Source organism: Ixodes scapularis, unplaced genomic scaffold (assembly GCF_016920785.2).
Source record: "Ixodes scapularis isolate PalLabHiFi unplaced genomic scaffold, ASM1692078v2 PGA_scaffold9__187_contigs__length_104089568, whole genome shotgun sequence".
NCBI lineage: Eukaryota > Metazoa > Arthropoda > Arachnida > Ixodida > Ixodidae > Ixodes > Ixodes scapularis.
Genome location: NW_024609884.1, coordinates 10,722,631 through 10,734,529, shown reverse-complemented (window position 1 = coordinate 10,734,529; position 11,899 = coordinate 10,722,631). Strand labels below are relative to the sequence as shown.

Below are 11,899 nucleotides of genomic sequence, written 5' to 3'. Positions count from 1 at the left end.
GCAAAGGGTCTAAACTTTGCGTTCTAGCCCTCTTTTATAACATAGCTTGTTCCAAAACTTGCAGGAACGTCAAAAATAAGAAGAAGGCTGTTCACCTTCATATCGCTCACGGGTGTACCTATGTTACTCAAGAAGCATTTTTGAAGAGCACTTCATACGAAAGAAGTAATCAACTTGTCCCACACATAAACGATCCTACAAATACATTAATCAAAGCGCACCGTGTGATGTGATATATTCGTGTGATAAGATACATATTCACATGATATATTCGTGTTCCGATACAGAAGCGAAGTGCAGTGTCAAAAAAGTGGCGACCAGGTGATGATATATTCGCATGATATATTCGTGTTCCGTTACAGAAGCGAAAAGTGGCGACCAGATGACCTCTTCGAAGAACTGACCTTCGACGAGTTGCCCCATGACAAGTTGGCCTTCGAAATGTTGGCTTTCGACGAGTTGACCTAAACCCAATTTCTGTGACTGTTTTCACTATTCGATGGTGACAGGGTCTGCGTACAGAGGCGGCCTTGGTAGAAGCTCGCGGCAGGCGCAACTTCATCACAAGGTGGCTACTGCAAAGCAATGACAACACTGAGGACGGACTCAGACCAAAAATGTCTTTATTAACCAATTAGACACTCGAAACCAAAGGTTTGCGAGGCAAGGTATACATCGCTGAGCCATGGCTCAAAATATCCTGCTAAGAAAACAAATCCGCTGCTGAATTATCGCGACTTATTTCGGTGCACAGCGTAGGAAGCAAACGACAGAAAATGAGATTAGGAACTCCAACAGATGCAGCGGGAGTACAAATAGGCGCTACACCATTTGTCTATTGAGTGAGCCCTTCCCATGTACACCGTGTAGTAGTCGGAGTACGTGGAGCATGCGTCGAGTAGCAACTTTTTTTGTTGTTGTTGTTTCTTTGATGCGAGTTAACAAACAAGCGCTCTGGTGTAGGAACATGATTGGAAATAGTGAATGGACACTTTGCATCTTTCCGGAAATGGCACTCGTTCGCGAAGTTTTGTGACTTCGGTCCTAGGAACTTGTCAGTCAACGCGATTTAATGATAGAACTTAGTTCTTCCGAGGCAGTCGTTTGTACCGCCGATAGAACGAGCCAGCATTTGCTGATACATGTCGTTCGAGACGTCACCGCGACACACGAGACGATACAAAACACTTCACAGGCAACTCATGACAAGAGCACGAACAATTGCTACAACCTACCGCCAGGACACGTCGAGGGCTCTTGGGCCTGGCCAAAAACGAGATATTCACAGCCGTTCTTTCTATAGGAATGCCGGACTCAGTCCGGTGACAGCTGTCAGTGGACAACGTTTCACAGCGTACACGCCAACACCGCCGTACTCTACGATCAGTCCCGGTCAAAAGGCGAGAAATCGCAAAGTCGAAAAATCAAAATTTCGAACTTTAAAATCGATCCGATTGTGGTGAATCTGTCGGCTATCGCCCGGCGCGCGCGGGTAATTCTCACCGAGGCCCGTTCACTTCGATCAGATACAGTTTGTAAAAAAACACACACACACACACAAAAAAAAAAGATTTAAGCCTTTTTTTTTTTTGCTTTTGTTTTCGTTTAGTATTTTCGACGTTTTTTTTTATTTTTGGCGCTCCGAAGGCCACCCTCTAAGGCTGCTGCGATATTTGCGAGGGTTACGAGAGCCCAGTTTTAGAGTTCGGAACGTAGAGACGGGTTAGCCACCGTATTTCCGTAAACTCGAGCAAATAACATAAATTGAAAGAGAGAGAGAGAGAGAGAGAGAGGGAGAAAGTATAGCGCGTGATAGCAATTAATGCGGGCGCATAACCTATGACGTTGCATTGAGAACTTCTTTTCCCGTTTCGGGGTCATCCGAACCCCTTGACGACGTCTTTGTGGCATTTGGGGCTGCTTATGACGAATCATAAATGTCACACCAAGCGGCGGGACCTAGCTCAATTATACGAACAACTGTTTTGGTGACTGTCGACCGGGCCTGGTTCGACTCTTTGGGGAAATATGTAACAAAACAGCGGTTTTATGCAACATCGAGGAGATCCCTAGGGGCGCGCTGTGCGCCGGAATTTACGGTAGGTAGAAAGAAGACGAAATGAACTGAAAACGCTTGGCCATCTGACAGCCAGAATGAGAAAGTTCGGCTCTTCAAAACACTCGGCTTTTTCAGAGCAGAAAAGAGCACCTCTACAGATTCACGCTCACAGCCGCAAGGAGGAACGGCGATTAAATCGTCCAAACAAAAAAAAACAAAAACAAAAAAAAAAACATTTTTTTTTTTTTATTTTGTTTTGACAGTTAGACGAACACGCAAAGCACAATTAACGGTATCACACAGTCGTAACACTTACACCAGACACCACAATACAGATGGGTTTTCGTCGTACCTACGTTATGTATACATAGACTTCGTCGACTGTGAAACCGCGGGTCTGGATGTTGCAAAACAAATTATGCAGCTTCATCCAAACACAACCCCCCCCCCCCCCCCCCCTTTTTTTTTTTCTTTCTTTTGAGCAAATTAAAATGTTTTAAATTCACATATCCGATGTCGTGTCAATGAAACGATGACTTCAAAATAGGTGTATTGCGCTGACAATAAGTTCCGAATGGCAAACGCACTGGCGCACCCAAAGGGGAGCAGCGAGAGGACCAAGAGTGATCAAACAAGACCACCTTTGAAAACAAGGCCTGCACGTTTGCCCCTAATACGTCATCAATAGTGGACCGAAGAAGCGCCACCTAAGACGTGCGGCGCTGCGTCTCTCTCCGAGCTCGTTTGCCGCTTGGGGAACAACCAATGATGACGTCGAGCGCAGGCCTTGTCTTCTCGGTGCCATTGGGTCGCACCGATACACCTCCATCCACGAAGTCGAAACATGCAGAGACGAACAGACACTAGAGTAAATCGACTCGAGTTTCAGAAACCCGATACGACTGAGTTTGCGCGCGAGAATCACACTGCGCAAAAGAGGTAGTTGAGACGCGAGACGGCCCGCGGAGTAGGAACATTATTGCAGTGCTCATCTTCGACCTTGGACGCTACGGCTTCACCGCGAGCTTTGCTCTTTTATCAAAAAATAGCCGCCATCGTGTGTCCCACCCTTCCAGACGCTTTTACTCTCCCCTCTGCTAAACTAAACTTTCTCGGCACTTTGTGCTTTAAGACTCGACGTAGCTAGGCTATCGCAGGCCGAACTCTTGCCTCTAGACGTCACTCCAGTGATTCGCATCTAGTTTGGCGCTCAATAATTCCTCTTCTACACTACGCTGGGTGCTGTTTATACGAATCCTACACAGGTGTGGCGCTTTCAAAAAGCACTAATCGGGTGGGGAGAGTCAGCCAACGCACGGCCTCAAACAAGCTCTCGAAAACAGGCTGAGGACTGCCCAGTGTCGAGCGAAACTCGTCTCGAGTCGCCAGCTAGCGAGCGGATAGATTGTAAAATGCAGGCCGCAGATCTACTGGGTTCGATCGAGAAAATGAAACCTGGTTTTCTGGTCCGACATTAACAAACTACGCATTGCAGAAAGCTGAAACCCCGTCAGAATATGACGCTAGCGGTGAGGATAGGATGCGGAAGGTTGGGGACTTGAACGTCTGCGTAAGCCCAATTTCGTCAAGATATAATATTCCGGTCGCCTATGGCATTTATTACGGTGAAATAAACCTGTCAATAAGGAATAAAACACTATTGTCCTTCTAGCTGACAAGTTCGTTTTACTGAAATAAATGCCATAGGCGTCCACTATTTTGACGAAGTGAGGCTTACATGGACGTCGACTCGGAGAAATTCCGTCATCTCCCTTTATCTCTTGATCCTGGTAACGTCACGTTACCAAACATTCGCAACCTACCTCCACCGCCAGCATCACATTCTGACAGGGTTCCAGCTTTATGCAATGCGTAATTTATTCATGTGGCCACAAAAACTGCATTTTCTTGCTCGAACCCGGTAGAGTAACATGACCCCTTAGCGAATACAGAGTTTACTCTACACCGAACCTGCCCGCCCACACAGGACAAATGGCATTCGCAAGAACGCTTCCACCGCCTCCACCGTCAGAGGAGCTTTCAGAAGCCCGGTCGTTCGAACAGCGCCGAAAACCGAATGGACAACTCCGACGAGAAGGAACTTTGAAATGCAAGTTTCGTCCTCAAAGAGTCACGAAACGCGCACACAGAACAGATATGTTGTAGCTAGTAGTACCGTACACAAGTAGAGAAAAATACCCGGCTGGGTCATACCCACGTAAGCGCTGTTACGTTCGTTACGCATACAAAAACGGCACGAGTTTGAAACACTGGTATCTCTCTTAGGAGAGCTATATATTCACAGTGCAGGGGGGACTAAGTCCCCAATTATCCGGCCACGAGCCACGGGGATCAACAGGGATAATCCCTCAGAGCTCAATCACCTGGGCTGTATCACCCTCTAATAAGCAGTCATTGAAGGTTGATCAAGCAGCAAGCCCAATCAGGTGACGTCGTGATTGCTCAACCGATAGGATTTTGCACCCTGTGAGCGTAACAGGTTTAGCGGCAACTGCAATAAGCCTCCACGAGGGTAGTAGTAAAAGCCTTCGGGGGAAGAGTCGCCACCGTTATGTGTGCGATCGGAACTTTATCCATTTTAAAAAAGTGAGTAGGGTGCTTTTTAAAGCCTAGGAACTGTTTCTGGAAGTCGTAAGACGACCTTAGAGGAACTTTAGTAGTAGTAGTGTCGTGTACCATCAGGTCGGAGCATCAGAATGGCAGGAGGCTTTCAGTAGTCACCAATCCTCACGCAATAGGCTTGTCATTCCAGTTCACACAGTTATGCACACAACACTGTACTTGCTACGCCAACCCAGACAGACCTGTCCAAATGAAATACCGAAAAGCAACTCCACCATTTGTAAATATCGTACCAAAACTCAACAGGTCCCTCAAAACTGAAAGGAATGTTTCGTTTGGTCAGTACAGAATACACTTTGTCCATTTAACTGCAGCTATTCCTCCCAAGTACTGCACCTTTTCGATTTCTAGGTCTAAAGGCTCTCCTCATCCTGCCATTCTTTAAGCCCTCAAACATAGCAGAGACTGTTCCACCATGCGCAGGCAAAATGGCCCTTGCTATACAGAATCACACACGAGCCAGAGGTAGACAGGACGGGCCATGTGGCCAGTGGAAATGCTTCTAGCATTGCTCGCTCGCGGAAAGAGGTAGAAGTATTTCGGCCGTTGGACGGCATGCAACTGTCTTGCAAAATTAAAAATATCTCCAGAAGCTCTGGGCCCCCTTCACGAAATGCAGAACATTGAATACCGTGGTCACATGCTTGCAACCCAACCTACTACACCACATGCCACATTTAAGAGATGTCTAGGAACTATGCAAGAGCTTGCATCTCGTAGATGCATCAGGAACATGTAAATCGAGAGCATAATTTTAGCACAGGCACACGGCATTCACAGCTTGTACAGGAACCATAGACCATTACCACGTGCATCGCAACATGCACAAGCAATCAACGGACAAGAGCCCTTACTGTGCAGTAAATCATGCAAGTTTTGAGTCCATGCAGAATGCTCTAAAAATATGTGCCAAACTTTTCTGACAAAGAATGCGACGTGTAGACAGCCACACTCCTCAAGCAGATGGAAGAAATGCAATTGCAAATCAACAGTTGGTCAAAACACATACTGCCATGTGTGCTCCAATAGAAACTGGTTGCAAATGGTCAACCACATCACTAAACAAGGTTTCGTGTTGGCTACAGAACAGAGCAAATCATATGTCCACCAACAGAGGAATCACGTAATGGGAGAAGTCCCAGCAGGCTGCAACCAAGGTCAAGAAACCAAAATAAAACACAAACATGCCCTTCACAAAACTTTGCAACTTTATTTTGCATCACAAGAACTCCTTATAAAATAGAGCTTTAAAATCAATCTGGCAGACATGCCATTCCTCAGGAGGATCCGTCTCACTGCTTTTTAAAACACAACCCTTTCCTAAGTGCCAATGGCAAAGCAATGCCCCTGCGAGGCTGCCACATCACCAGGAACATATTACCGAGATATGGCTAGGTATGGCCTCAGGAATATATGGAATGTAAACCTTCAGTCCTTTGGAGGCACAGACCATATGTAATCTCATAGAAGGCTGTTTGCCACAAGGCTGTAGTAGATGCTTTAAGGAACACAAATGGAGACTTAAAACAGCGCGTGGTCCTAATCTAGGTGTTGTACTCCACCACACCAAACAGAACACATCTTAGTGGCTAGTTATAACTAAAAGGTGCACTGCTTTGACCCTACAGCTAGGAATGAGAACATAATTGCATAAATGCCCATAATCTTATCACAGAACACTTTTTTTATGAGTACCAAAATAAAAAGGAGTTCAACAGTAAGCAGCAATCCAAGACGCTTACATTCACGCATCTACAATCCTGAATATAAAAGGAACTCTTACAGGTCACTTCAATTTAAAAAGCAAGAAAGCTGCACAGTGCACCACATCCAGAGCTTGGCTACAACAGCTTCCCCCCTTCTGCAAAGCAAGAATTCAATATGGCACTATAATGCAAGCTTACAATCTTGCTGGTCTTGCTAACCCCCTGAGCAAGTAATTTGTGGCAGGACACAATCGTCAAAAAAAGAATGTTCTGCTTTGTCCTTGCCTACCCAAGAAAACAAACTGTTTAAAAGAGATATATATATATATGAATTAAAACAACTGGACTATATATTGCAAAGAGGCAGAACTCTCCAAACATATTAAAAACATGAGACTTTTTGGTAACAGTGAAAAATGTGATACAAGTGCACAGCACACTTGCAAAAAAAGAAAAAGTGCTTTTAGGAATGCTGCACAATCTAAGAAAACCCCAAAATGTAGAGAACCAATTTTTTTTTTTTTTGCTGGGGTAGCCAGGATTGGGAGTCAGAGTGCCTTGTCAAAAAACCTGCCACTCTGGACACTTGAGTTAATGTGAGGTAGGCAAGTGTTATGCCATGGGTAGTCCCGGAATGTTTATACCCCTTTCAAAGACTGTTAAGTAGATAAAATGTGCATGACAACAGTGGCATTGAACATACACGCATGGATACCATAAAGTTGAGACGAAAAGCAGGTACCAACGCCACAGTTAACTGTGGCAACTACAGTAGAATGGAGAGACTTGGTCACTGCCAAATAAAAAAAAATATGCCTTCAGACAGAAAACCCCAGAGGGCATAATTGTGACAAAAACAGCATGCTCCCAGTTCTTTTCAGGTTCCCAAAAAGCATTCAGGGCTGAAGAGACACCAGAAGCAGGCTAAAGTGAAAAGTTACGCACAGTTCATAAATACCTCTCGACTTTGATAAACAACCTCGTTAAACATAGAGCTGTCATTTTGAGATTTCTACTGACTCAATATATTGCACGTGTCAGATGCTGAAAATGCACTTTGAAGCATCTAGCTGCTCTGCAGTCTTGCCTATATGGCACAAGTACTTATAGGGAATGGAGGCTGTGAGCAGTCGGGAAGTCATATCACTAGCACAAACAGGGACATATTCTTTGGTGAACAGCTAGCTGTAGGAGAAACCTGTAGCTACAAGCTGAACTCGGAACGAGACAAATAAATAAAACACTTGCAAACCACCTTGTGAGGTGCAGACTTGACCTATGCGAGCATTTTAAATGTGCAAAGTGACCCCGTTGGCCAACACGGGAGATTCAGCCCCCTCTGAATGAAGACTCTAGCAGTCGCAGTTACTTGACAAAAAGGGTGGTCCATTCAATTTGATCAGCAAGGTTCGTAAAAAAAAATAAAAATAAAAAATACACACACAAAAAGAGTTCTGCTGGGGTACAGAACTTTCTCACTCAGAGGCACAGCCACTTGCGTAGTGCTCCCCTGCCACACAACCATAAAAACAGAAAGTATGTCTTGCTGCAAAGCAAAGAAAGACAACAACTTTCATGTCATGCAAGAAAACAAGCAATAATAATGAAAGATGCCTCAAAGACATAACCAGACGCCCAAAGGCTCAGAAAACCTGCACCCTGTTGTTGCCAAAGTCGACGACGACGATGCGTCCATCGGGAGCGATGCAGATGCCTGAGGGGAGCTCCAGCTGGCCCCGTTCCTTGCCCTGCTGGCCAAACCAGGCCAGCAGCTTGCCATCCGGGCGGAAGACCTGCACGCGGTGGTTGCGGGAGTCGGCCACGACGATGTGGCCCTCGAGGTCCACGGCCAGTCCTTGGGGCCGCTGGAAGAGCCCAGGATCCTTGCCCTCCAAGCCCAGGTAGCTGGCCGACTGGAAGTCCGGCCGGATCACCAGGACCCGGTGGTTGTTGAAGTCTGTCACCACCATGTGGCCGTCCCCGATGAAGGCCACGCCTCGTGGGGAGTCGAACTGCTTCCAGAGCGGCCCGTCAAAGCCATACTTGTTGATGAACGAGCCGTCTGGGCGGAACAACTGGACACGGTGGTTGCGCGTGTCCGAGACCAGGATCTGGCCCTCAGAGTTGACCGCCACGTCCCAGGGGTAGTTGAACTGGCCGCTCTTGCTGCCCCACTCGCCAAAGGACAGCTGGAAGTGACCCATGCCATCAAACACCTGGATGCGGTGGTTGTCTTTGTCTGCTACCACGATGCGTCCGCCACGGCCGCAGTCCCAGGCCACGCCGGCAGGCCGGTCGAACTGGCCCGGCAGCTCCCCGCGGCAGCCGAACTTGAGCTGGAAGGTGCCGTCCGCGTTGAACACCTGGATGCGGTTGTTGCTGCGATCGGCCACAATGATGCGGCCCCCTGCATCTGTGCAGACGCCCCAGGGTCGGCACAGCTGGCCGTCTCCGCTGCCCTCCGTGCCGAAGACCAGGCTGGGCTCGCCCAGGGCGCCGTAGTTGCGGCTCACCCGCACCCTCACAGCAAACGGGCTCTTCTGGATGTCTGTGCCTCGCAGGAGCACCCGCACCGTGTGCATGCCCTCGAGCTGCGGCTGGTAGGCCACCTGGTAAGTGCCGTCGTGGCGGTCCACCACGTCGGCGCGGCAGGCCGACCCGTCGGGCCCGCGGACAGTCACGAGCAGCGGGTCCCCACCTACGAGCCGCGGCTCGCCCAGGTGGTCGCAGGCCTGGACCGTGAAGGAGGCCGGCCGGCCCCGCACCGCGCTGGTCAGGGCCTCACCCGCCGCGCTCGAGTTGGGCCCGAAGCCCGCCGTGGAGAGGAAGCCCAGGGTCACGATGGCGGCCAGCAGCGCTCCGTCGGGCGCCGTGAAATCGAGGTGGTCGTCCTCAGCCGGCTCCGTGGGGGCCTCCCGGGCGTCACGCAGCCTGGCCAGGGCCTCGGTGCGGGCTCGCAGCAGCTCCAGGTCCCCGTGTGCGTGCTGTAGGGCGTGGGCTGAGCTCGCCAGTTGCTCCAGCACGGCGGCCAGGCGGTCGCGTTGCCGCTGCAGCGCCTGCTCCTTGGCCTGGTGCATCTGCTCGAGCCGCTGCATCAGCTCTCGCTCGCGCTGGTTCAGGGCCACCCGGTGACGGCCGACAGTGGTGCGCACCTCGGCGGCTACGCTCTGGGTGCGCAGCCGCAGGCGCTCGGACATGAGGCGCGATCGCTCGACGCCTTCCTCAAGGGCGTCGGCGAGCGCCCGCACGTCGGCCAGCGTGGCCGGCGCGGCTGTGCGCGCAGCCTTCACGGCGTCCTGCAGGTACACGAAGCTGTGGCCCAAGTGCTCCTTCATGGTGCACTCGCGGCACAGGGCCTGGCTGCACGTCTCGCAGTACAGGCGAAGCACTTCCCGGTCGTGCTTCTCGCAGCAGTACGTTGGCGGGCCGGCTGGGGCTTTGTGCGCGGCGCCTTGCTGTCCCTGGCTCTCTTCTTCGAAGTGAATGATGGTGTGTTCTTTGGTGAGACGTACGCGCTGATGCGCCCACACGCAGTTCTCGCATAACATCTCGTTGCAGTCCCTGCAGCGGCCCGCGGCGCGGATGTGCTCGTCGCAGCCGCTGCACGGCCCATAGTCCAAGACAGGATTGGCCGCCACAGGAACCGCGGTGCCGGTCTCGTAGTCTTCTTTGACGACGTTCAAAATGTTACTAATGATGATGGACTGCGAAAAGGCGTAGCTGTCCAAGCCGTCTTCGCAGACGGGGCACTTGCAATGGCCCAGCGGGTCCCCCTTGTCGGAAACCTCGTCCAGGCACTTGGGGCAGAATGTGTGAAAACAGGGCAAAACGCTGACGTTCACGCGGCTCCCGCGGCAGCGCGAGCACGACAGGCCAGCCAGGTCTCCGCGAGATGCGCCGAATCCTGCGGAAACCGGACTGAAGCGGGGTTCGCGTTGCACTTCTTGCATCTTGGCTAGTATGATCGTCGCCTGTAGAAGTGACGCCGCGTAGGATGAGGTAGCGTCGGTTTAGGAACTCCGGACAAGGCGGGAGCTTAGAACCCGCCGTTAGGCTTAACGGCCTCGGACTGGCGCGATGCGATAATTTGGGCGTCGAAGTTTGGTCGAAGGATAAAAGCAGAGAAAAATGACCTACGTCAGTTCCCGAGTTGAGTCATAGGGTTCGAGGGCATGGACACGATGTCCAAGGGGAACGCGATTCACATGGCAAATTAAAAACGTTCAGACTGTCACTCGCAGCACGGTGGTGCGACGAGGATGCCCCCACCAGCGTTGCAGATCGTATGCCCTTCTTACAGGTTGTTATGGTTATGCCGCTGTGCCATGCTCTGGTGTTCGAAGCAACGCGCTCGCCACACCACCTAGTAACGCGGATAGAAAGCACAGGAGCACAGATAAAGTAAAAAAAAGAAAGTAATGAGTTAAAATTGGTTAATATTTTCCGAAAATAAATATATAATAATTTGTAATTTACGATAAAATACATTTTAAAAAAAAGTGACTTGCACGAGCACGGACAAATTGACTTCTCTTGGCCGCTCTCTAGCGGTCGATTGTGGTGGAAGCAGACGACTGCTCGTCAAATGATGTAAGAATTCGAACAGTAGTATGTATGTAAATACCATAGAACAAGGGCGCCTTCATGTTTACTTTGCTTAGGGTGGAGAAATCTGGCCATTTTGTCCCACACTTTTATTTCTATTTTTTCTTCAGAAGCGCGTGAAAGAGCGTGTCCCTGCACGGGTTTGTGCAGGGGGGTAAAGGTGGGTGAGGAGGAGTGGCAAATCCCGTGCGCCGACATCCTGGGTCCCGAGTGAACGATCGCGAAAGAGAGTGACAGAACACGAGAGAAAGAAAGCAACGTTGCCATGGTAAACGCGGTAAACGCGAAGAGTGTAAACTCTCAGCAATATAAACAGTGATAATTTAACGTTGTAAACTAAATTCTGAGCTATTCTAACGCTTATAAAAAGCAATAAAGTCATTACGCTGCATTAACTTCCCTTCTGTCGAAATCTCGGAAATCTGGTGGTTGCGCAGTTTCGTATTCCTCAACCGCGCCCAGCCGCGCCCCACCAGCGAAGCCGGGTATATGGTTTAGTTTAGCGTTAACGCGAGGCCGTACATCTGCGCGCTATGCAAAAAGAAACCTTCGAAAGGAACGCGAGTATTTTTCCACCGGTAAGTTCGTGGATTGTTGAAGTTCACGAAACTGCTCTGATGATGTAACCGTGTTTGGGACCCAGAGGGTCTGCCTGCATGGTCCGCCGCTTGCGGCAGCTAGAATGTATGGGAAAATGGCGGACCTTTTCCTCTAGATTTAGTATATGATCTCTATGGGTTTGTGGCACTGACTGTGCTATGGCGACATTTTGTTTTCGTCGATTTCTTTGTATTTTACCCGTGAGCGCGTGCTGTCGGCATTGGGTACTACAAAGGGTGGCATCACCCTAAACAGAAGGGCATTGAGGCACCCTACATAAAACTAG

General features: G+C 49.7%; 1 protein-coding gene across 1 annotated transcript; it reads right to left on the bottom strand.

Moving 5' to 3' along the window:
* Positions 1-5,892: 5,892 nt before the first annotated feature.
* On the bottom strand, positions 5,893-10,775 carry LOC8040801 (E3 ubiquitin-protein ligase TRIM71). The gene has a single exon (XM_029977732.4). The coding sequence runs from the start codon at positions 10,356-10,358 to the stop codon at positions 8,052-8,054; it is 2,307 nt and encodes a 768-aa protein (XP_029833592.1). The 5' UTR covers positions 10,359-10,775; the 3' UTR covers positions 5,893-8,051.
* Positions 10,776-11,899: the final 1,124 nt, after the last annotated feature.